Consider the following 26,442-nt stretch of genomic DNA (forward strand, 5'->3'; position numbering starts at 1 on the left):
TGCCATCATCTTGGGCCTCCTCTGGGGGAAAATCTGTTGGCCCTTGAGGTTTCCTTGACTTGGCTGATTTCTGCATTGCTATAACCTATTGGCCTGGAGCCACTGCTGCCACCATTTGTGATGTAGCATAACTTAAGCAGCAAGGAAGGTGATAAGTAAATAGCATTAGCAGACAATTGAAGTTCTTTTTAAGCATACTTTATTGCTAGCATCTCCCTTTTACCATAAAACAATCAATCAGGCATGCAAAAATCCCACTGGCTTTATACAAGACTTTGCCCACACCTGACCTCGTTAGCCCCTACCATTGAACAAAATAGGTCAAACCAAATAATACAATTCTAAACAAAGAACAGGAATAAAGTCATGCATGAAACTGACAAACTCATTTACTCAACTAAATGGTTTGTAAAGTAAAACACTGCATACAATATAACTCAAAAGGCTACTTTAAAGAAAACAAACAATACTATACAAAATGAAAACCCTCCATTTGGTTACACCCAGTGATCCAATCATTGACCTCATGACCCTATATAAACAGGAAGTAGTGGGCGGCCCTTCCCATACACCCGTCTCACATACAGGACCTGAATGCACAACATGGACACCATGGTAAGTATAACCAAAGCAACATAAAGAAACATAATTTACTAGACATGTGCCTGTAAACAGAAGAAAATTCAGATGATCTGATGGTTAGTAGTGTTTGCTTTAAAACACATGCATGGATGTAAAGAATGTAACTACTGCTACCACAAACAAAACCCGGGATATTGTGTGTTAGAGAAGTTACACCAGCACTGTCTAAATTAAAGCATTATGGCTGACTGTAAAATAACAGAACACAGAATAACAATATACGCAAGTGACAAATGGCAAATGAATTCTGTCCTAGCCACTTTGTCACAGATAGTCGAGTGTGTTTATGCTTGTCTGTGTGAAGAGGATTGTTGGAATAGTGATGATGATGTCCGCTATCACTGTCAGTTGTCAGTAAACACTTAATCTGGCTGATGAATCTTTACGTGACACATTACTAAGTCAGTATTATTAAGTCTGTAATTCGGCACCATTCTTCTTATTTAACGCTGTTCAATCGGGGGACGCTCTCTGCTGAGGAGAAAAGCATAAATTTGTTTGTAAATGGATTATCCACTGTCGAAAATGAGGCAGAGCTGTTGAGAAATGCTAGGAGCTAACTGGGTGCTAACCGTGTCATTCAAATACATTAACTGTCGTAATGTTGGCAAAGAGAGGAAATGACGTAAGATTTGCGCATGCGGGGTACCGATCGGGTTTCCGGTACATATATTTTTAAATATGTAACTTTCTACAGGACTGAATATAATATCTTTATGTAAAAGCCTGGAGCCTCTGGGGAGTATCCGAGTATTTATAACATTACACAAACCAAAGGTCTCCATCACAGTATTCATGAAATGCTGGGTTTATCCATCTCCTGGGGCGGGCCTACGGAGGAGTGCAAAGATTTCCCTGTGAGGGAGCTGCTGGTGAAGATGATGAGTCCTGCTTGATCAATGCGATGAGCTTCAGTGTTCCTGGTGTTTCTTAAATGAAGCCTCTCTGAGTGGGTCAACAGAACTTCTGGTACAGGACAGCTGTGATGAAAGAAAGGCAAGAAGTTTCTCCAAACCTCTGGACCCAGGAAACCCAGCTTGGTCCTGATGGTCTCCCTCACCAGTTTCTCTTCAGGGTGAATGTAGCTGTTGATATAATGTGGACTCTATTATTAAACGAAAAGAACAAATTAGACTACACTACTGAAACGTTCTGCTGATGTTTTTAAAGTTTCCATGTTACCAGGCTGTAGAGATTTAAACAGTTTTAGATCCATTACACTCACAGTCTTAAATGTTAAAATCTCAAAGGACAGAATTACATTTTTAATATAAACAGTAACTCTGGGCCTCTGTGGAGTGTGCAGATGACCTCATCGCTGTCTAAAAATGGATAAAAATCAAACTAAGATGTGCTGAATCCTTCAATAATACAGACTATTAGAGTAACAGGTGTGTAGCATCGCTAACTAGCTAGCAACAAGCCTCCAACACAGTGCGTATGCTTGCGGCTAATCTAGCAAACGAATTAACAACAGAGTGATTTTAGATGTTTTAGAACTATAAGATGATAAGCTGTGTGTCTTTTTTTTTTTTTCTAATAACAGTGACATGGTTGTATTTACCTTAATTAAACGAGTCGTCAGTCGCGGTAAACCAGCAAAAAACTCGAGCCGCCAGGCTACGTAAAAAGTGTAGAGGGGCGTGTTTGCGGTCATGTCCAGCGGGGGTGTGGGCGGGAGCGTTATAAAGTCGCTCCACCTCAAGTCACTACTGCGCAGACTCGGGCTCCAAATTTGCAAGATAGCAGCCTCCACAAGCGGGATATTTTGGCTTCATTTTTCATTTTTGCACAGTGGTAGGAGGCGGCGCCGAATTACAGACTTAGTAATGTGTCATGTGAAGATTCATCAGCCAGAATAAGTGTTTACTGACAATTGACAGTGATAGTGGACATCATTATCACTATTCCAACAATTCTCTCCACACAGACAAGCATAAACACACTTGACTATCACTAAATCAAATTAAACATGCATTTGTAATGACGCTACTTAAGTTTACAATACGGTTCATTTGCTCGGTCAGCAGGTGGCGGTATCTTCGTACACTGGGGAGTAAACTGCTATTAAATCAAACAGAAGAAGAAGAAAAAATCTGCACATGCGCAGTACGGATCGGGTAGACCCGATTTGTACGGTCCGACTTTGCACATGCGCAGTAAGGATCGGGGAATCCTGATCCGTAACTATCTTTTTATTTTTCATTTTTGTCTACATTATATTGAAATGCTTCATTATTGCAAACATTTTAAGAGATACTTATTATTCTTAACATCTTAACAGATACTCTGACCCATAACTATCGTAAAAGGCTTTGACCGGAAGTAGACACCGTTCGCACATGTGTGGTACCGATCGGGTATCTGGTTCGGATCGGGTAGTGACACGCTCTCTCACCCAGGAAACACACAATCACAGAGAGAGCGTCACCCTGTAACCATGACAACCATAATGCGTCCGCCAGAACATAGCTGTCAAACAAAACCCAAACATTTAGTTAGTGCATTCTGGACTTACTGACCAATCAAAACACTGACAAAACACTTTATTCTTTAAGTCACACACACATTGTTCTGTTTTATACATGCAGTTTATGTGCAGCTGAAAGATGGGACGCAGGTATTGAAATACTGACCTTGAAATTTACCGACAACCTACCCTACTTCTTCAGTCTTAACTGCTAATCTATGTCAATATTGACATTTCAAGGTGTTCGAGGTATATAGGGCCTAAAAAATTGACCAAAAATAGATTCAGATTATATTATTGATGATGATAACAACAGTTTGATAGAAAAGCTGGCTGAGATTGTATATTTTGGTAGTATGGACACTGCTCAGGTGAAGCAAGAGCATAAACTCTGTGAGCCTGATTCTTTAAGGTCCCTCAAGCTCATCCCAAGCTGATTGATTAGACAGCCAATGTGACAGAGTTACGCACATTTACAATCACAAATGTCTGCAAGTACTCTGGATCATTTTCACAGGGAGAGGAACAGGACTGTTTGAATGAAGCTGTGAGGAACATTAAAGTAGAAGAGACCCATGTTTAAGGGACAGAATAATGTTTCTTTAATGTTTGCAAAGGCAGCAAAGTTGTAGAACACAAGAGTGTGACTGAGTGTGAGATGGGTGTTTCAGGGAACGAGGGAAGAAGGAAGCAGCAAGGTCACACACCGGAGGGAAAATAATAAAGTAGTTACAATAACAGCCTGATTCAGTGTTCAGCAGTCATATCAGTGAAACACAGCCTGCCCCACCTATCCTCTGTCTCTGTGGAGTTACATAAACCTGGGCCAAAGAGCAGGAGTCAGTTGGAGGTATAGGCGGCCCACAGACGTACAGACGTATGCAGCTTTGAAGAATTGAAAAGAACACAAATTCATTCAGCTGAGGAGAGAACTAGCTCCAAGCTCCGTTTCTGTGCAGATCAGGCTTCAGCAGTTATCAGAATCAACCTCCGAAGTCCACAACAGAAAAAGCTTTGCATAAAGCAGCAGATAAATCCCATTACCAAGCATGTAAATTCTACTTACACCAAAGCATAGCATTAACCTGCAAGCACTGCTCCAATGTGATCACATGTGGTTCGTCATGTGTACGGCAGGAACAACTAACGAGGCACTGGGATTCGGTCTCTGGTTAGCTCAATCTGCGAAAACAAACCTATGCATTCTCCAAGCAATGCCTTTCCCACTGAAATTAATAAAGTTAACGTCAGGTGTGAAAAGCGTTTGAAACTTGCGGTTGTGAATACAGGTCCTTTCTAATAAGTTTGTGGAGACGAATGTTAGGAATTATATCAACCTGTATTTCCCGACCTTGGTTCATGTCATTTCTTGTCATCAAGCGGGCAGGTTCACCGTTTGTGGTGTTGGGATTTATGTGGCAGTATTATTGTAAATAACATAGTACACTGTGTGCTACAAGTGGTTTGTGCCTTGGGTTTGGTGAGTAATTTTTTTAACTGTAATTAGCGCGGATGCAGCTTGCTAACTAAGTTTTCCAGTGTTAGCTGATAAATTAGCATGCAAACACATGCTGTTTATCTCTGAGGCACGATCACTTTCCTTCATGTCTGTGAAGGTTCTCAGTCATCCAGGTCAAGTCTAAGTCTAAGGAGCTTGGATTTAAAAGCATCTGGACTTCTTTAAGTCGTTCATAAAGAAGTCAGGTGAACCACTCCAATACACAGACTTAACAATGTGGTGTATGCTGTACAGTGTAGCGGGGAATGCCCAGACCTCTACATTGGAGAGACCAAACAGCCACTTCACAAGCGCATGGCACAACATAGAAGAGCCACCTCCACGGGACAAGACTCAGCAGTCCATCTGCATCTAAAGGACAAAGGTCACTCTTTCGAGGATGCCAATGTTCACATTTTGGACAGAGAGGACAGATGGTTTGAAAGAGGAGTGAAAGAAGCCATTTATGTCCACTGTGAGCGACCATCTTTGAACAGAGGCGGGGGTTTACGACACCAACTGTCTGCCATCTATAATCCAGTTTTGAGTTCCCTCCCCAGACGCCTTAACGCCCACTCACATCCTGTGACCCACACCTGTTTTCACACTTTGGCTCATGTGATTAGGTAGAGGATCATCAGTGGGTCCTTTTGTCCCTCTTTGGGGGGTTACTCCCACGGGGTTTAAATCTGGGACTCTCTGCCATTTGACCTTAAAACAGAAAAAGCTTCTCAGATGAGAGGTGAAACGTCTTCAAGCAACTTAAAGAAGTCCAGACACTTTTCTTTGCAATCTCCTTAGACCACTTTCATTCATGTTAATCCATGTATTCCGTGTGCACGCCCGTCTTCTCACAAATGACCTCCTAACAGGTTTGGGCAGCACTACATATCTCATACCATGGAAAAGATAGGATGATATTCCTGGATTAGGAAAGCTGATAAAATTTTACTTTCACATCCAAAAGTAGAACCAAATATGCATCAGCTTGAGAATGCTGAGCAAGCCAGAACGGATTTTTGAGATGAGATATCCAGACAAAGACATCCAGTAATGTGTTTTGGATATTTCAATATCATAAAAACCCAGAAGCCTAAAATACTGGAAGGATTGAGCAGGATTAAAAGCAGGATGTGGCCTGTGGATATAGTCAGCTGTCACGTGTCCCTAAGTAGAGACACAAAATGTCTCAAGGGAGAAAAGGAGCAAGGCATCTGTCTGAATATACGTAGAATCATGCAGAGGGTGCGATGGGACGAACAACATCTGGCATCCGCAGCACGCTGCAGCACATCCAGCAGATGGAGACAGAAATGCTTTCATGGGTGGTTTTGCAGACAGAGAAGCAGCTGGAGGCTTAGCATACAGGCTCAGAGTGCTGGACTTGGGGTGAAACCCTCCGTGCATGGTCAGGAGCTTCCTGGTCCTGATGTCAGTGGCTTTTATCTCCTAGGTAATTAAGGTGCTATGGTTACTACATGGCTATGAAAAAATGTCTCCTCCACATAAAATAACACTAAAGTATTATTGTTTTGCTCATCTAAATTCCATTTCATTTGTTGCATGGTGAACTTAACACACTAGACTTTTGCAGTTATCCAAGCTTTGTTAAGATCATAAACTCAGGAATGCTAACACTTAAACTTGAAGTCATTTAGCTCAGCAAGACAAGTGAAGCATCAAAATCTTTGAAGTACTGTGTTTGAGCCACTGAGTTTGTGCATGTTTGTTCTTTTCATTTTTTTTCTTTAGACACTTTTACATTTTTTTTGTTTATTTATTTGTTTATTTGTTTATTTTCTCACTGATAAATAGGCATAAAAAGCAATCCTTGAATGCAAGGATTTCTCTTGCTAGAAGGTCTAATAAGAATCCAGGTGTCGGACCTGCATCTGCAACTGATGTCAAAGTAACATCACAGATTTTGATCCAACTTTCATTTTGGAATCGTTATTCAGTTATAACAAGACATTGAGCAGAGACCACAAGCTGAAGGGCATCCATATACTTTTAAAGAATGCAATAAGAATCAAGCAAATACAAAGCAAAGCAAAAATACATAAAAAACAACAATAACTGCAAATGTGTGCACATAAATAGCCATCATCAGTTTACCAGCATGCCTCCATAGGCTGTATAGGTGTATATAACAGAAACCCAGTGTCTGCTGAACCCCATGTTGATGATTTATGGCTGTCATGTGCTGATCTTTAATCCTTTTCTTAGAAGTGTCATGCTTGAAGCAGAATTAGAAATCCATCTAAATGGCCCTTGCTTTTTTCAAATAGCATGAATGATGGTAGTGACGTCTCTGTTAATGATTCATATTGGGACATGTTGACAAAAGTGATGGTATTCTTCCTCATTTGGCTCCCTCTTGCTATCTGGCACCATGTACAAGGCCCGCAGAAAGAAGTGGTACATGCAGTTATTGCATACCGTTCCCTGTGCAGACACGAGCTAGGGGCAAGGATCAAGGGAGTTAAATATACAGAAGAAACAAATGTTATCAAATAGTTCATGTTCAAAGCTATAACAGCTCTATAACACAGCTGATTGCTTGGCTGTGGTCATTAAACATAGTCCAAGTCAATCTAAACAAAAACGCCTGGAACAAAAGTAGAGTGCAGAGTGGAGTACGACCCTCTGAAACAACCACGAGCTTTCTCAGACGGAATCTGAGAAAGTAAAAACAGACTGAACACGTCGAAGCTGATCCCAAATCAGATAAACCGTGAAAGCAGCTGTGACTTTTGTGATGGTTTGCTAAGTATTGACGCAGTTACGGTGCCATTTATTTATTTTAAAAAAGCCTCAGTAATAATAAATGTCATATGAACTTGCGCCTCAATACTGTATCACTGGCATGTCAACACCCTGACAACTGTGGTCATCCATGGGATGAGTCCAGAAGGATCCAGGGCAGGTAAACGCAGATACTCCCAAACTTTTCCTGCTATCTTACAGGTAATGCATGAAAGGCATTACCTAAGGCACCAAAAAACAAAGCAGTCGGTACACATCAATGAGATTTTAGCTGTTAGATATGTGCAAATGCCTCCTTTTGATCTTTTACACCTTTTAAAAGTAAACACAGTTATTGTTTACCTCACTCAGTTGCACTCAGTTTATGTCCTGATCCTGTATTTATACTGAACCGTAAAACAGCTGCAGATGCCAGAGGCTCACAGGTTGGTTATAGAGGTCATGACAGAGGCCGGGGGATGTAATGACCATCTGGCCATATTTGGTGGATGCTTCACATGATGGCAAAGGTGCCCTCAAAACCTCAATGCTATGTGTTCACACATGGCAGTGGCAACGTGAGTAAATCAGAGAAATACACTAATTCATACCCTCCTCATCATCATAAATAGTTAGAACTTAACGTTAACATCTAACAAATCGCCCAGTAACCCATTTAGGGTAAAGGTTAGGTTGGAATGTTCCTCTTAAATGGAACTGGTGTCCCTAAATAGAAACATGTGGTGTGAATGAGACACGGCGGGTCCAGGGATCATAGGTTTGAGCCATTTTATTCAATATTTGTCACACCACAACACACACCAGCCCCTGAGTCCCCGTGTTTTTAACCATGCGGGCGTGATTAAGGATGTTGACAAAACATTAAGACAGAAAAACTTTAAGGTCAAAATGCATGAACAAGAGTTGCTAAATCAGCAGCTTCTCAAATTATGCTGATTTAGCATGTGGGTAAAATCCAACTCAAAGTTGATGCTTACGCGTAAAATGCTGATAAAAATTACATGTTTAAACCTTTAAAGGGATATAGAGTAGAACAAAGGAGTACTGCGGAGCAGTGGCATGTGGCTCCGTGCCCATATTTTGAATACTGCAAGTGTTCTTCATCAAATTCACTGACAAGTTGTTGACTTGGGCATTTCCTTGGATTCACATCACACTATTGTTTTAAAATCAGCTTTACAACATTTAGCATTTATTACGAGTCACTGAAACAATCCAACACTAAATATTTAGCAGCGACACAGAGATCAGCTAAATAGATATGCACAGGAAATGGAATATTAGCGGTGAAACAGAATATTTACAGTGAATAATCAAAGAGTTTACAGAAGCAAAATGGAAATATTTGACATTCTTCAATTCTTCCCCAACAGCCCACTCACTAAACCAAACTGAACTAGATAAGAAGACACAAATATGGATGACTGGTTTCATCTCAAAATCTTAATTTGATATGTACATTCAGTATAAACAGCATTGCCATATAATCATTATTAACCAAAAACAGATGCATTTTTGCTCATAAATAACGTTCTGTGTAGTTTGTGTTTCCTTCATTCTTCTAGAAGGTGAGCACTTAATATGAAGATGGTGTCAAAAATAGCATTAAATTAGGACTGTAGATAAAAGCTCTCTTCTCTTTGCATGAAACCCATAATAACAGTTTATAAAGACATTTTCTCAAGTGATAAAATTCATGTCATTGTACATAACATTGCGACGTAACATTGCAGCATGGTGTTCATTTTGTAAATTATGGCCCAATTTAGAGTAGAATAAATAATAAAGTGAAGCATGCATTAGCGTGTGGCTACCTTGTGATTCACAAGTGTCTGTCACTTAAAAAGGTTTAAAGAAACAAAGATGCACATTGTGAACTTCTCACCTCGAATGAAACCAAATGGTGACGTTATGATAACAATGTCCAGTGTTTACATATCCATATATGTATTTATAGTGCTTACACCATCAGTATGTTGTAGTGTCTTGCATGTATAGAACAATAACAAGTTTCACTTCACTAAAAATGCTACATTAATACAGCAATGTGCATAAATAGTACTCGCTATGTGCACAGAAGTACTGCCAGCTGAACCCTGAAATCCCTGAAACCCCCAAATCTACCTTATCATTAGGAAAGAGAAGAACACTTTCTTACATACACTTATCATCATAAGAGAAGCTATATCTTCCAAGGTTACTGAAAAGAAATTGTTTGTAGAGTTGAGCTCTATTAGTTTCCACCAGTGAAAGAATATAATCTCACAATCAAAGTAGTTACTTAAAGGAACACAAAGCCCCGGCTCTGATATTGAAATGCCTTTTTATCACAGCTCTTTCACTTCATCTTGGGACAAACTGAACTTTCCTCTCCGCAGGACGCATTGTGTCCCTGCTGAATTCTCTGAGGTAACCGGGAGTGGCTCCAGAGCAGAGGAAATGTGATTAAATCAACTCCTGTACTCTGGAGGACACACTGTGGGGAGAAAGTCAGTTTTAGATGTGTCTAGACCAAGTGCGCCCCCTGCAGGGATGTTAGATGGGTGTATCTGGCTGAAGAAGAAGAGGCGTGGGATGCTGCTCTTCTTTTCAGCTCTCTGGAGATCTGGAGCCAAGATAGCGGATAGCAGCAGCAACCATACAGACAGTCGCTCCACACACTCCCCTGTGAGACACACGAAGAGAAGCCTGAACGCAAGTGGGAGGCTCAAACAAAAGGTGAACATTTGCATTTAGGTGTGAAAGAAACGCCATGCAGCAGATTGGTACTGCAGTAAACCAGCACGATTACTTAAAGTTAGACTACAAATAGAGTCAAATATTTACATTATAGTTTTGCAACATTTCTTTTTGACAAAGAAGGCCAGATTTCAAAAATGCATGTAGTGTGGATAAAAGCAGGCAGTATCTTTGTCAGTGCATGAGTACTAAGTGTTCTTGTGTTTCAGTGAGAATCCTTTCTCTGAGGACATCGGCTTTCTTGCAGCCAAGTCTTTGCTCATAGCAACAGAAAAAGGACTTGTCAGTAATGTCAGGATGAAAATGCTGGTGGGTGAGATTTGATAAATCAATAAAGTCTGAGAAACAGCAAAACAGCCGATGTTCATTCCATGCACAGCTACGGCATGTGATTTTTCCCTTCATGATACTGAGTCAGCAGAGCAACTTTGAGGCCAGTTTCTGTCGGTTTTCTTTCCCTACTATCACTCCTCACTCTAGAACAGCAGGTCTAGCCTTGTGTAAGTTAAACTTCTAACTTCATTTTGGCTTGATTATGATGTAATATGACCTTTACCAACAGACAGACTGTATTAGGCCTAATTGGAAGTTTTGTGTGGGTCTGGGAAGTTTTGGCAAATGAAGTCCTGTTCTTCTGTTTTGATTAACAGATACATTAGTCTGTGCACTGCACCTCTGTGGTTTATGGATACAGCTAAACAAGTTTTTGCTTTGTAGATCATCAAGTGATCTATTAGTTGCATGTGCTCATAGATTAGGGCCAGAATTCTTGAAGTCCAATGCAAACCTTTTGTACAGAACTGACAAAAGGAGGAAAGTACACTGTACTCCTACAGAAAAACTCCAAAAGAGCATTTGTCTTCCCTTCAACTCTTTGTTTCTAGCCAGCAAAGCAGACTAAACCTTTTTAACACTAAGAAATATGGTTGGTTAGAAGACTTGCCAGCTCATGCTCATGCCAGCCATAAACTGTTACCGACATCTGATAAACACAAATTACAAACACTTTCAGGGTACACATCAGACAGATTTTTCGCTAGAAACTACGTCAGTGTCATGCTAATGATAAAAGACAAGTGAAAGAAAAACTGGAGAATTCAACAGCTCGGCCACGTTTGATGTGTTTCCGCAGTTGAAAGACTTTTGCGGGTATTTTGACAAGTCCCTGGCAATACATCAGATAAAAATTAAGATATTTCACTTTCAAGCCCAAAAAATAATGAGAACAAGTTGTACCAAATTCCATGCGAGTCCATTTATTAGACAGTTCATCTAAAATGTGAATCTCATAGTAGCACTACAAGAAATCCTGCTGGCCCACCAGTGTCTACTCCAGTGATTCTCTGGGAACCATGAATGTCTATGAAAAGTGAAACTGGGGGTAACTGAAGAAACATAGCGGGATAAATATATTTAATTTTTACAGAAAGATGGCTCTGAACGTCAGCGTATGTAAGGAAGTTTTATTTTCATGGTATGTACCGTTAAGGCCTTATCTCTTTTCTCTTATGAGAGAATAGTTGCCTTGTTTCACAAACAGCCTACATGCTGGGACTTGTTTTCATAAGAATTTTTGGCACCCTCCTAGCTCATGCTCTGCGGTATTGACAGCCACTGACAGCCCACTCCACCTCCATTAAAGCCAACATTACCAACCACCTCCTTCTCTCCGATGGCAGCGCTCCAGCATCTGCCTTGCTGGCCTTCAACCACTCCCACCATATCTCTCCTTTTCTTCACTGTCCCAGAAAGGACAGGCTGGCCTTATCCCACATCAAACTGAACATTTGTTGTTTGCATGGGAAACAGCTGTTTCATATTAGCTGAGCACTGATCAGTGACGGCGACCTGATGTCTATCAGGAGTCTGTGTTCACACATCCAGGTGGATGAGTGCACAGTGTGGACAAACACAGCAGTGAGGCAGTAGGTGGGTGCCGGAGCAATTCAGTACTTAGTTGTTTATTCATTTGTTTATTCATGGCAGTTATGCACGCTTATTTATTTAATAATTAACAAATATCTAATGTTACCGCACAGACTAACAATGATGTTTGCGTTGCTCAAGTAATAACTGGTGTCATTACGATAGCACGTAGTGACGTTGGATCTATTTCTCCTGTGTGCTGTTATTGTGATTCATCACTTATATACCTCAATCTCCTCAGCTACAGTCAGAATTATGCAAAGGCCCAGCAGCTCTGTGTAATTGAGCTGGGGACACAATGCGCTGCATTGGGAAGCAATCAGTCACATTCTGTTTATCATGACATCAACTACAGCTGCAGGGATAGATTCTTTCATTTGAATGAAAGACTTTATAATCGCTAACAGTTAGAGTAAAGTTTAACTTGTCTTCCAGACTGAACATGGAAGAGCCCTGTGGTAAACGGCTCTATCATTTATTCACTGAGGAAACTGTGACAAAAGCTTTAATCACATCAGTGTCCAACACTGAATTTAAACAGAATATGCCTACATCCTGTTAAATACGGCCAACAGAAGAAGTGAGGGAAACACTGAAACCCGCTTATACAACAATACAGACCCACATATGTTTTGCAGAACAGCTAAGTTTTATTAATACATCTGTGAAGGTTCTCAGTCATCCAGGTCATCGTAGTCAAAGGAGCTTGCAAAGAAAAGCGTCTGGACTTCTTTAAGTTGCTTGAAGACGTTTCACCTCTCATCCGAGAAGCTTCTTCAGTTCTAAGGTTAAATGGTGGAGAGTCCCAGATATAAACCTAGTGGGAGTTTCCCCCCACAGAGGGACAAAAGGACCCCCTGATGATCCTCTAATCGCCTGAGCCAAGGTGTGAAACTGGGTGTGGGTCCCAATCAGCCAGAGTTTCGGGTGTGTTCATTGTGAAACCTGGCCCCACCTTATCATGCGAATTCCTGAGGTCAGATGGCCCAGGATGTGAGTGGGTGTTAAGGCGTCTGGGAAGGGATCTCAAAACTGGATTATAGATGGCAGAGAGTTGGTGTCGTAAACCCCCGCCTCTGTTCAAAGATGGTCGCTCACAGTGGACATAGATGGCTTCTTTCACTCCTCTTTCAAACCATCTGTCCTCTCTGTGTGAAGTGAAAAGCAGCTCCCCAGGTTCAGATAGTAGTTTCGAATATTATCACCAGTGAAGCACATGGGAAAATATATTTTGGAAGACATGGTGTCAGTCTTTTTAGGGGAATTTAAAAAACTTGTAGTGTCCAGGACAACGAGACATGTAGCCTTTCTATGTGATTGTTAGCCTTATTAGCATTAGCAAAATGTTACTTTTCATTAACTAACCATTTGTGTTTACTAAGCAGCAACCTCTGGAGCTCTGGACTCACTAAAATGTGAGTATCGAGTATTTTATCTGTATCTTAGCAGTAAATAGTTACTGTCTCTTTGAAACCAAAGCTTGCTAGCACTGAGTTATAACTTTAGCTTAGTACTTCATCTTGTCAGTCAAAGACAGTCATTTCTACCTCAAAAAAAGAAAGAAAAAACATTTGCCACCACTCCATTGTCCATTAAAAATTGATTTGGATAGGATTTAAGCCCAAACACTGGAAGAAATAAGAACTTGAATCAAATAATTACAAAACTGCTACAAAGACCCACCTTGGAACTTTACAGTCTAAGGCACAATTTCTCCAGCGCCTTAGGCTATAAAGTTCCAAATTTGAGACTGACTGGAAGACATGAACTAAAATATCTATTTGTGCATATTTCTTTAGGTTGTATTATGTAAGTGTTATGTGAGTGTTACTGGAGGTTTACTTATTTCAAATATACATATACTGAGATTTTTTTTGTCATTAATGTTTAATTTTATTATTAATTCTATTATTAATGTTTTGGTGAGGCTCAGAGAAGCTAGCTGCCCCTACCAACATAGCAAAATTGGTATGGGCCGGATCTGGCCCACACAATGTGCTTACACATGGCCCACATACCGCAAAGAATGACGGCCCTTTGGCGGCCCAGACCTGGTTTGCCAGAGGTGGCCCACACATGGGCCAGCACAAGGCCAGTTGCAGACACACTGGTGGTCCTGTGCTGGCCCATGTGTGGATTACCTCTGGCAAACCTGATCTGGGCCACCAAAGGGCCATCATTCATTGCAGTATGTGGGCCATGTGTAAGTTGTGTGCAGCCACGGGCCAGTTGCAGACATACTGCTAGCCCTGTGCTGGCCCAGAACAATTTCAGTTCTGGCCCCAGATGTCAGCCTAATGTTTACCTTAATCAAGCCATCTAATAACAATATGTGCCGGAACATAATAATGCAAAAGTAACACAATGAAACTCTATTCAGACAGAGTAGAGTGGACTGACTCTTACGCAGAGCTTTTCTACTCTCCTGGATTACTTTCTAACTAGATTTATACACATTCACACTCTTGACATGCAGACTGGAGGAGCCAGGGATCGAACCATTAACCTTCCAATCAGTAGGCAACCTGCTCTACCGCCTGAGAAACAGCCACCAACTAGCAAAGATGAGTAAACCGTCACTAGGTTTTTGATAAAGTGTACACTCACAAACCTGTCGAACCTGCATTTGAAACGTTGGCTACCGTAGCAGTACAGTATTGCAACATGGCATTTGTGTCTTCTAACTAAAATAGGAAAATAGGAACATAAATAGTGCCATCATTGCCAGACCTGCCCCACATCTGGTTGACATAACATCCTGCCATAACACTGATCAGTCAGAAGTGCCAGCTTGATGCCAGATCTGGGTCAGACCTGCTTGCTATGCGATTAGAGATGCGATTAGAGATGCTTAGACCTCACAGGTTTTATTTTAAAATCTCATGTGAATCTCATGTGATTTGAGTGTGGTATATCTTAGAATTTCATCAGGAAACAATTTTATGGGTTTGTTTTTGTTTTTTTCTAAAAAAAAAAAAAAAAGGCAACAGTTATGCTGTTTTCTAGTACCTTTATGCCATATCGCTGCCTGACAGACGCCCTCATGGCAAGAGAGGCTGGTGGTACACAGCCTATACAGTCCAGCAGAGGTAGGCAGGGGCAAGCTCCCACTGCACTGGTCACTTTACAGGTAAAGACTGGGAGGCAGCACAGGGCAAAACAGCCTGCATAGATTACATAAATACACTATATTAAATCACTGACAGGTAATAAGAGTTCAATCCAACTATCAGTCAATCACTGGGGATCAGCAAAGACAATGTAATAATTTAATATACTTACAGTCGCCCATGTCTTTGTAGCACTCACACAGACCAGTGCTCCATTGCCCTTCCTCTTGAACCGTGCTCTGTGGCTGAACCTGTACCACCTGTCGCAACATTATTGAACTATTCAAAAGAAAAGTGGATTAACATTAGAAGATAAAAGATAAGAAGAGAACTATATTATAATTGCAAATAAATTCCTTGACGATGCTCATTACATGATGAAGTTTAGTCCATCTATCCATTTTCTGTTGCTTATTCAAGTTTGGGTCAGAGCAGAGATACCCTGATATTTCCTCTCCCAAGATCATCTGTGGGGACACTGAAGAAGCATTCCCATGCCAACCAAGAGATTTAATCTTGCCAGCGTCGTGGAGAGATACTATCCTGAATCTGCCCTCTATCCTTCTCCTGGTAGCACATGGTAGGAAACACCTCACCTAGGAGGCATCAAGGAGTCACCCTGATCAGATGCACTAATTACCTCAATTGGCTCCTTTCAGTGTGAAGGAGTACTGGCTCTACTCTAAGCCCCTCCCATATGACCAAGCTACAAAGGGTGGTTGGACTACATTGCTCCTTCTGAACATGAGGTTCAATTCATCTCCCTTTGTCCCGGACCACTGCAGAAGGTGTGTAAGTGGGATTGAAGACATCATTCTTTCTACCACCAAATTATACTCTCTAATTTGAGGTTAGCTGTCCTTGCCCACTCTATGCAGTGTGAGGAGGAAGTCACTACCCCTTCCTCTTTCATCTGATGATTAGCTAGAAATACCTTGAAGTTGACCAAGTCTTTGCTTTAGCTACTGCCAGGGTTATATTGTCAACTGCCTCCAGAGTCCCACGCTTCACAGGACTCCTTCTTCATCTTAGCTGCTACCTTCACCTTTGTGGTCTATCTGGTTTGGGGTTTTACTGCCACTCAGACATCAACTATCTTGGAGCCACAGCTCCATAAATCAGCTTTGGCAACAGAGGTGCACGATATGAGGGACTCATTGTGGACCCTTGGAATGCTCTCAAAGCTTTACCAAAGCTGGGATTTGAAGATCCTGTGGAGCAGGTTTTTCCCAGACACTCCTTAAGAGCCTTTACTGTACATAGAGTAAACCAGGTTTCTCCAGCATCTCCCACTGCCGCCTGATCCAACTCAACACCAGGTGGCAATCAGCTGATGCCTCTGTTTCTCTCTTTACCAAAATGTCTAATACATACATGGTCGCAGGTTTAATGATAAGATTACAAAATCAATCCTCAAACTGTGTCTTAGGGCATCCTGGTGCCAAGTGCACATATGGACAGTCTTATGCTCAAATACAGTGTTTGTAATTGACACACTGTGGTTAGCACAGAAGTGGAACAAGAAAACACCATGTGAATTCAGATCACTCAGGTCTTCCCTCCTAATCACACCGTCATTGTCCATGTGAGCACTGAAGCAGTCCAGCTGAACAATAGTGTCCCCATCATGCGTACCTTCAAACATATTGCCCAGGGACTCCAAGAAGGTTGAGTACAAACATGATATGGCACATGAGCACAAATGACAGTCAGGACCTGTTCCAGGATCCAGGTCCAAGGCACACAGAAGCAATTCTCTAATCCAGTGGGGGTGAAAAACCCAATCTGCAGGTACCAAACTGGACAAATACAAGTCTACCTACTCCTGCTCACCACCTCTTCTACCAGAAGTCATATTTCATACTCCTAAAGCCAGATCTAACCAGAAACCAGGCTCAGGGTCACCAGGATTTCCACCCCGACCCCTGCCTGATCCACAAAGTATAAAACTCCCTGAGTCGGGAGGTCACCACAGAAATGAGACATTCCCTCATTCAAAAATGAAATTATATTATCAATAGCTTAGGAATTAGGAAAATAAACACCTGTGAACATTTTTGCAGTTATTGTAGCAATGAGTTATTTTTTACTTTGTTTATTTATGCCCCAGCATAAACCACGCAGATTAACTTCTCTACACAGCAGCAAAAAACCCCCCAAACAAACAAAAAAACAGGTACAGATGTACAAACTAGCAAACTTTTTGTTTGTGACCTCAGGAGCAAGCTGTCCCTCACTCATTAAAGTATTAAACACTGCTGTCTTCTAACATAAGCTGTTATTTAGCTTTATCTCTTCAGCCACATTCAGTCCCCGAGGAGATAAAATATTCCACTAGAACTCTGCTCAGGAGCAGACCGGGTTACAGGCAGCCTTCCGTCTGAGGAATAATTCACATCGCTGTTCCAGAGAGTGTGGAAATGTTCAACCAGACATGATAGAATAGATGACTCACCTTATCCAAACCGTTGTAAGCCAAGTTTTGTGCTCTACTCTTTTTCACTTTTTCTTTCTTTTACTCTTCCCTATTTTACTTACATATCTGAATGCTGCTCATAAGTCACCACCTGACTGTAATGTTTTGGTGTAAATATGGGTGAAACGAGACAAACAGGCCTTTTTGCTGACCTGCAGTGTGCTGAGTCCAGTGAGAGGTTGGTTAAAGTGTAAAAAGTAGTTTAGACACGAAAATTTGTAGGAAGCTGTGTAAAATAAAACGATTGCATAACTCAACACCTCTAATTTAGAAAATTAGTAGTTTGGAATTTCACCATCCGAACAGGGTTTCCAGTGATTCTTCTTGGTAAACCATTTCACCACAAACAATGTCTCCACTATGATATCTGATTTCTCATTTCTTGTTGAAGTGTGCAAAACATTTAACAGGAAAGGCCCATTCACTAACGCTTACCCTTATCACACAGAACCTGTTCTTCTCTTGCATCAGGGCTAAAGCTGAGACGAATGATCATAAAAGAGATTAAAAGAGGTGACATTCCTCGTAGGCAGTAAACAGGTGGGTATGAAAAATATAAGAAAATGGAGATTATTGACAGCACAACTGACAAGAAATAGCTAGAAAAGAAGAGAGGGGGATGGTGAGAAGGACGTTAATATTTTCATAGAAGATAGAAAGCACTAAAAATAACTCAGTCTCATATTGTGTTTTATACTGTGGTGATCTGTTGTAATACTGTACTTAATATTTCACAGGCCCACAGAGTAATGTTCTCATTTCACAACCAAAACGCAATAGTTGTGAAATAAAGCAAAGCTAGACTTTGTCATTTTGGGAAACACCTATTTTCTTAGTTTAAACTTAGAAAGCAAAATTCCAGTAAAATCCCCAATTTCATGGTGTTTATATCAAATTCTGACTCTACCATCTAAATGTCACAGCAAAAACTGTCCAATGTAGTTCAACAAATGCAACAAAATTTTTAGCATGAACAGAAAAGGGAAGGAGAGGCACAACAGGGTTTTACAGCCATCTGTAAACCATGGTTGTCATGGTTTGGAGCTGCATTTTAGACAGTGGTGTTGGTGCTATTCAAAATTGACAGAATTATAAACATTGAAATTTACTGTCAGTCTTTAATCTAACATGCAAGAGCATCTAGACACTCTTGATGCATGCTCAATCATCTAAGTAAGTAAATCCCAAAAGGTTGATTCTGTTCATCTGGACGTAGCGTTTTCAGTGGGAGAAACATTTCTTAAATGATCCAATTGACTTCTTCAGTCTCAGCTGACTGCAGGTTTCCCCAACCTCATAAACAATTCATTGGATGCTACATCCAGATGAACAGAATCAACCTTTTGGGGCCATCTGGAAAGAAACTGATTGATAATTTGCAACATGATTATGATCTAATCCAGTCAAAGCCTACCTGGACAGAAAGAAACACACAATGGAAGACTATCAGTCATGAATTGGCCTCTCCAGAGCTTGGACCTCAACATTACTGAAACAATGTGGGATCATCTTGACAGAGAATGGAACAAAAGGCAGCAAACATCCAAAGAAGAGCTTTGGATGTCATTCAAGAAGCCTGAGAACTATTCCTGAAGACTACTTAAAGAAATTACAAGAAAGCTGCCCAACAAAGTTCAGTCTGTGTTGAAGGATAAAACCAGCCATACCAAATTCTGACTTTCAAGCTCATTAGAATTGTCATCTGGTTTTGACTCATTTAATTTGACTTGTATATTGTATACAAGTATATATTGTGTTCCCACCTATGTTTGAACATATTTCAACTCACTATGACTATTTCCTTTTTTCCTTGAAAAATGTAAAGAAATGAGAGGAGCCTCAAACCTTTTGCATAGTCGTCTCTTTAAAAATATACGACCTGACTATTAACAGTATGAACTGACAAGAAGAAACAAGATGAGAACTGAAAAGGGGGACAGGCTGGAATAATTCTATATCCTGTTATAAAAAAGTATAAAGCTCCTTGAGACAACTTTGTGGCGCTATAGAAATAAAATAACTGAACTGAATAATTAGAAAAATGAAAAAGAATGCAGTGTGGAGACAAAAAGGCATAATTCTATGTAACAGTGGCGATTGTTTCATTGAGACATAACCACAGTTTCATAACCATCACATGGCTTCAAAGCTATACGTGCTTTAATGACATCAGGGAAAATCCTTCCCTTTTCCTTTAACTTTAATGTAATTTTGAATGGAAGAACTGAAACTGATCTCATTTTTTGTAAATATATGATGGAACCAAAAAAATAATATAATAATACATACAACAATATGAACACAAAACTCTGATGAAGATCTGTTTTTTTATTTACAGCAGTAGAAAATTCACAAACATATAAAAAGATTAATATCATACAAAATGTAATTTTATATCAAGTTCGTTTATAATTCCACTGATTTATGTCAGAGGGGTGTAGCAGCTCCCCCAAACACACTTCTGTGGCAGAATCGCAGAAGGTCTGGACGCTCTACAAAAGACAAAAATTAAACAACACCAACTTAAATATCTTTACTGAACATTATTACAGGAAACATGAACCTCAAACAAACATGACTGCATTTCACTTACTGCCTTGTTTTCCTGAGCTGCAGAGGCATTTGTTCAGAGCCTGTTTCTCTTTGCTGTCTGTGGGTAGGAGTGGTTGGGGACACCTAAGTTTGCCCCTGAAAGACTCTGCAAGAGAGAATAGAGGTGGTCACTGAAACCATTTCACTCCAGTCATTGCCAGTTAACCAACTTTATGTGGCATCATGGTAACGTTTACAATGGCACAGATTTGCAGTCGATCTTTTCAAGATAGGACACACTTCAATGTAGCATCATAGCAGCCCTGAGGACTGCAATGTTGGTGTTTGTGTGTTTTGTTGCAGTTACAACTGCAACAATGACATTACCAAACAAAACTGTAATGGGTTTTGTAAAAGCGCTATACAAATACAGGCCATACAGGCCAAAACTGCTGGTAACTTACTTGTGCATCTGCATCTGAGAATATCCTGTTTGGTCACACCAGACTGAGCAGCAGACTCTGCCCTCAGTGAAAAAGAAAAGCAAACAAGTGAGAAATCATTTATACGAACGTAAAACATTATCCATCAACCCCGTGTAACATTTCCTCTCAAACTCACGGGCAGTGGTGCACAATAGTTTACATTTAAAATGAGTCAGTTAGTTATCGTCCCGTTGGTGAGTAAAACAGCAACATAACCATCCATGCATATAAAGTTCAAAACTAATGATCCTCGTATGTACCTGTGCTATCACACAGGCTGCTGACCAGAATGATGAGCAGCAGCGTCATCCCTGTGATCCTGGACATGGTGGCGAAGGTTCGTCTGTTCCGTCTGACGTGTTCAGATTCTTCTGCAGAAGACGAGGATCTGAGTTTTATACCCCCGCAGTGAGTCCACGCTGACACGGTGTGAGGAGCTTGAACTTACAGATCAGTCCTGACATGTTTAAGGGGGATGTTTTCTTGTTTGTTTGTTCAGATGCTATCTCAGCTCTGCATGGATTCATCTGTAAAATCTTAGAACTTATCCAAATCGTTGGAAAACTGAGTGCTGGCAACAATTTTTGCACGGTGGCATCACTGAGGTGTAAATTTAAAACCAGGCTTCATCAGAGAGAGACTCAATGGATCCTGAACAGATGTGTGTAGGAGAGTTTAGTGTAAGACCCACTAGACCCAAAGAATCATTTGGTAGTACATTCTAAATGATAATGAGCCAGACATGTTGTTGCACTGGACTGTTTATTGGTTAATTTATTTGTTAGATGTGATTGGACGCTCCATACATGGAGTTTTAATGTTTTAATGCTCTGGATATGACCCCTTCTTTTTTGTTTAGCTGGAAAAAACTACATGAAATTGTTGCCAAGATGGCTACCGCCAAGTGGACTTGCTTCTACAAGCCTTTGATGAACATTAGAGACAAAATGGTGCTTTGCCTGCAGAGTTCTGCTACAAATCTGAAATCAGATAGATCGTATTGTTTGGAAAAACAAGCCTCTGTGTTCCCATGACTGCTATCACTGCTGACCTGCAGGATTTGGAGTTCACAGATAAAACTCTAAAAGGACTTATAACCCACAGGTTTTACTTCACTATTCAGTGACAGAGAGTGTGCCTGTGTTGGCACAATGGGCTAATGTCATTTGTTTTCATTAGTGCTTTCAACTCAAGGAAATAATGACTATTAAAGTTTGAAAGTTACACAAAATGATTTGCAAAGGCAGGTCCTATTGTCCACATATGCAGCGCTGGTGTGCTGATATCTGAATTTCTCTTTGTCTTGGCAGATAAAGTTGTGAATCGATGCCTCCATCAAACAAAGGTTTTGTCTACTTCTTCAGGGGCCACAGCTAACAGAAATCAGCTCGAGTAGCATTAAAAATACTGCAGCCTGAAAATATATTATGTCTGCTCAGAAATGTAGGACCTGATTATTAACAGTAACTGACAATAAGACAAGAACAGGACGTGTGAGGCTAACATGTGAAAAGTGATTCTGTGTCTTGATTTTGTTGTTTTATTGTTGTTTTCAGTTGAAGGCATAAAAAAATAAACCTTTAAAAAAAAAAAGAAGATGAACATTATCATCAGTTTATATATCAGTGGACATTCCTGCCTGTGTGGTGAGGGTTTTGTAACAGCATTGAAGAAATGAGTCATTTATTTCACAAGCATTCCTGCCATTAAAGCAACACACACTTTGATGATATTTAGGGAAAAATGTCCATTTAATGTCTTGTTTAACTCTGGGTGACATAGAAACCACTCTCACTTTTGTGCTGAACTTCTTTTACTATAGTTCAACATGAAGATTGGAGGCCAGGCAGCTGGGAAACAAGTAATCCTCCATAGAAATGATTCACTATTAATCAGTGTATTTATGTCATTGTCTCTGTGAAATCTATGAACACATTTCAGAGTGAGACCAGATCATATATAACAATAATTGCTTCTCTTTCATGTTTTTAAAATTTCAAAATACTAAAAAAAAGGACAAAAAATGAATAATAGGATATTAAAAATGTTCATTTTATTTGTTTTCAAGGTTGAGGGCTTTTTCAGTTAAATATGTGGAAACACAGAAGGAGACGAGACTCTATGTAATAAAAAAATAACTGTCTTTATTTACAATTTCAGAAAAAATCACAACCATCTACATAACAAGATTAATGTCATACGTAATAGGATATTAAGTTTGGTTAGTCAGTGTCTGGACTTCTTTATCTCAGAGCAGATCAGCAAGGTTGTATTTCTTGATCACACGGCAGAACTGCAGAAGATCTGAACGCTCTACAAGACAAAAAAAGAAAAAAAATGATGACAACTTCGTATATTTACTGAATATTATCACAGGAAAGAGAAACATCTCTCTTGACGGGATTGTGTTTCACTTACTCTCTTCTTGTATTTTTTTGCAGGCGCATTTAAACACATCTCGCTGCTTGTTGTAGTTTGTGGGCACGAGCGGTTTGGGACACTTAAACCTGCCTGTGGAAATCTCTGCAAGAGAAGACAGCTGGTCACTGTAACTGTCTCCACATAAAAAAGGAATGTTTTTAATAGCAGAGAACTTAGGAGAAAATTCCCTAAATGTTCAATTGGAAACACCATCACATACGCCCATAGCAACACAAAGAACTAAGATATTTGTTTTGTGTCTTTAAATTTGTTTTTGTTTGTTTTGCATTTTTTTACGCAAAGAAGATGAAAGTGGTCACTGGTCACTCACCTGTGCATCTGCACTTGCGAATATACAGGGATACTCCATGGGAAGGAGCTGCAGTGGAAGAAGATAACAAATAAGACATCAGTCATGTGGAGCAGCGATACCTTACCCATCAGCTCTGTATAACACCAGTGTCACAGTCTACAGTTTAACAGAGTCACCTGTTTACAGCCATGTTGCAGAGTAAAACTGTGACATCTACATCTCTGCAGAACAAGTGAAAAAGAATAATCGTTGCGCACCTGCGCTGCTGCACAAGCTGTTGACGAGAATGACGAGCAAGATCGTTACCGCGGTGATCCTGGACATGATGCCAAAGGTGTTTCTTCTTACTCCGAAGTGTTTAAAGTGTTCGTTGGGACGACGAGGAACTCTGAGTCTGGTGATTGCTTATGCCGACAGTTATATAGCTGCCCAGACGGTGTGCATCCACGTGGGGTCTACAGTTTGTGTTTCAGATCAGTCTCGGCATGTCTAAGAATTTTTTACTTGGATAATCTCTCAACTGTGCATGGGCTCACCTGTAAAATGTGATAAACATGGAGATAACACCCTCTCAAAAACTGTGAGCTGAATGCAAGTGACCCGGAGTATTGTTTTCTTTTCTGCACTGGGGTTAATCCTCACCAAACATGAGCTTTAATGCATTTAAAATCACAGAATTGTTAGTTTACACCACAGGAGGCTATTTGGTCAGATTAAAGATTAGTATGGGTGTTTAACAACCACTGCACTATTACTGACATTTCTAAGCAGTACATAAACATAAACTGTTTTTTACCGCTTTCATGTAACAGTCTTGACTGCTGGCTTTACACAAATATGGCTGATACATTAATGACATGAAATGTTAGCAGAAATTGCAACAAATAAACAAACAAACCCCTGTTAACTGGTTTGCAATAACAAACAGAGAAAACAAACTAACCCTACTATTCATGGGAATGTAAACTCCAACTCCAAACAAGTTGGGTTATTGCATATAAGTAAATAAAAACAGAATGCAATGATTTATAAGCACATATCTTATTAACAACAGAATACAGAAAGCAGAGATTAAGATTCTCGAATCTGCCATAAAACAAAAACTGTCTGTTTAGAAAGAATTTGACTTAATGTATTTGAATGAAAAAACATACATTATTTAAATACAGTATATATCATCTATATAATATATAAAGATTCTGAAAATCTGGAGAAACCTCTGTGCGCAAGGAAGAAGGCCAAAGAAGACATTCAACATTAGATGTCTGTGATACTCTGGCCGTCGAGCAGCACAGCATTGAAAATAGGCATGATTCGCTCGTGGAAATCACTGCATGGACCCAAGAACACTTCTAGAAATCACTATCTATGAATGCAGTTCACCGTGTCATTCATAAATGCAGGCTATGCCGTTTTAGGCAGGCACATCTAAAAAGGCATCATCAATGCTGAAAAGTATTTGCATATTTTAGAGCAACATATCTTCACAGCCAGATGCCGAACTGCATACTGCATCTACTCCAACAACATGGCTTCATAGTGAAAGATTCCAGGTGCTGAACTGATCTGCCTGCTACGGAAGAGGATTAGGGCCACTGGAAAAAAAAAAAAAAGAATTCTGACTTTAATCTCAGAATTCTGAGATTAAAGTCAGAATTCTTTTTTTTTTTTTTCCAGTGGCCCTAATCCTCTTCCGTATCTTCCGTACCCTGCAGTGCAGACGACTGTTAAGAGGAATGGGGCAACGTTCCTCTGCCAAAAGTCAGTTCCTAGATTGTTATGGACTGCCTAAGTAGGAGAAGGGATGCTACACAATGATAAACATGAACCAGCACAAACTTTTTTGAGATGTGTTTCTGTCATGAAATTTAAAATGAATTCAGTTTTCCATAAAATGGTAAATTTTCTCCATTCAAACATGTGAATAAAATATGGGTTTTTGGGATTTACAAATTACACATTATGTTTTTATTGACAGCTTACACTGCATCCAAACGTCTTTGGAATTGGGGTTGTAGAAGAACCTTTGTGTTTGCTGTCCATCAGTAAAATTTGACCAAATCAGAACCAGTATTTCAATACATTTTACAAAGTAAGGTGATTCACAGTTATGCAAACGTCTCAAGCAAAACAAAACAAAACTTTATCCATCGACTCAATCTAAAACTAAACATTTATATTTTTGTTTTAGTCAGTTTTGCAAGTACTTAATGTCTTTTTTTTTGTTGTTGTTTTTATATTTTTTTTTAAGTTGGGTGTTTATTTTTCAGTTAATTAATATATGTTTCCAAACCTATTTTTAGTCTTTGGGACAGGATTCTTTCATCTATAATAACCTAACTGCTCAACACTGATTATTAAAACAAAGTATTTGTGCTGCATCTACACCAAAGTGTGTACTTGGTAATATTTCCCCTGGTTGAAAACCAATGATTTTTAGTTGATGGCTGATATGAGCTTAATTAAAGAAAATGGAAATGGTATCATACTGAAGCCTAGTCTGCCTTTTCTTCACTGAACTTATGAAGTTCCCACTGAGTCAAAGATGTATTGTCAAAATTAGCATAACATTTTTGGTGTGTTTGGACTCTCTTGAATTTCCATTGTACTATAAACAAAAGACCACTTGAGTTTGATCCAAATGCAGGGCAGTGAATTTGTAATCACTGACAGTGTTGTTTAAGAAGTTAAAGATTTGTTTTTGTCTGTTTCATTTAGTCAATAAGTGGCAGAGGTAAGTGGCTGGGGTTGAGTCAGGTTGCTTAGATAAGTGAAGGTGAACTCAGACATTGCCAGGGGCACTGACTCAAGGCCACAGCATACTGCAGTAACCTGAAAAAAGAACAAAGTGTCAAAGCGGACAAAAAGTTGTGTACTTTTGTGGTAAATAACAACTTCCTGTAAACACTTTCATGTTCCCCATATAAAATGAAATGAAAGTCTCTGGAAGAGGGGGTTGACGTGAAGTACCCGACATGAAGCATTCTATGTGGTGTGTATGGGGTGGGTGGAGGGGGGGAGGGGTGTTATTGAACACCGTCCGTCATTGGTTGGCTCTAGAGTC

The 26,442-nt window shown here is 40.0% G+C and overlaps 2 protein-coding genes across 4 annotated transcripts; one reads left to right on the forward strand and one right to left on the reverse strand.

Moving 5' to 3' along the window:
- On the forward strand, window positions 1–23,603 carry LOC309703851 (uncharacterized protein). Of its 2 annotated transcripts, none has more exons than XM_082528768.1 (3): window positions 1–615; window positions 20,921–21,052; window positions 23,425–23,603. In XM_082528768.1, exons 1-3 carry the CDS (start codon window positions 479–481, stop codon window positions 23,468–23,470), a joined length of 315 nt encoding a protein of 104 aa, XP_082384894.1. In that variant the 5' UTR covers window positions 1–478; the 3' UTR covers window positions 23,471–23,603. The 2 variants fall into 2 exon arrangements, with proteins under 2 accessions (XP_082384894.1, XP_082384895.1); XM_082528769.1 differs by lacking the exon at window positions 23,425–23,603 and adding an exon at window positions 23,086–23,314.
- LOC309703911 (placenta-specific gene 8 protein-like) lies at window positions 9,295–17,660 on the reverse strand. Of its 2 annotated transcripts, none has more exons than XM_082528823.1 (4): window positions 17,607–17,660; window positions 15,324–15,430; window positions 15,051–15,205; window positions 9,295–10,041 (listed from the first exon to the last, which is right to left on the reverse strand). In XM_082528823.1, exons 2-4 carry the CDS (start codon window positions 15,421–15,423, stop codon window positions 9,883–9,885), a joined length of 414 nt encoding a protein of 137 aa, XP_082384949.1. In that variant the 5' UTR covers window positions 15,424–15,430; window positions 17,607–17,660; the 3' UTR covers window positions 9,295–9,882. The 2 variants fall into 2 exon arrangements, with proteins under 2 accessions (XP_082384949.1, XP_082384948.1); XM_082528822.1 differs by lacking the exon at window positions 17,607–17,660 and adding an exon at window positions 15,526–15,783.
- Window positions 23,604–26,442: the final 2,839 nt, after the last annotated feature.

Source organism: Aulonocara stuartgranti (genome assembly GCF_965226115.1).
Source record: "Aulonocara stuartgranti genome assembly, chromosome: 3".
In the NCBI taxonomy this organism is placed as follows: Eukaryota; Metazoa; Chordata; class Actinopteri; order Cichliformes; family Cichlidae; genus Aulonocara; species Aulonocara stuartgranti.

Coding starts and splice junctions, on each gene's coding strand:
- LOC309703851 (XM_082528768.1), top strand. CDS start 479: ATGAAAACCCTCCATTTGGTTACACCCAGTGATCCAATCATTGACCTC. Junction 616..20,920: donor TGCACAACATGGACACCATG/GTAAGTATAACC, acceptor GCTATCACACAG/GCTGCTGACCAGAATGATGA. Junction 21,053..23,424: donor CTGAGTTTTATACCCCCGCA/GTGAGTCCACGC, acceptor GCGAATATACAG/GGATACTCCATGGGAAGGAG.
- LOC309703911 (XM_082528823.1), bottom strand. CDS start 15,423: ATGTTGCGACAGGTGGTACAGGTTCAGCCACAGAGCACGGTTCAAGAG. Junction 15,206..15,323: donor CTACAAAGACATGGGCGACT/GTAAGTATATTA, acceptor TAATCTATGCAG/GCTGTTTTGCCCTGTGCTGC. Junction 10,042..15,050: donor GGCAGCGATATGGCATAAAG/GTACTAGAAAAC, acceptor TGTGTCTCACAG/GGGAGTGTGTGGAGCGACTG.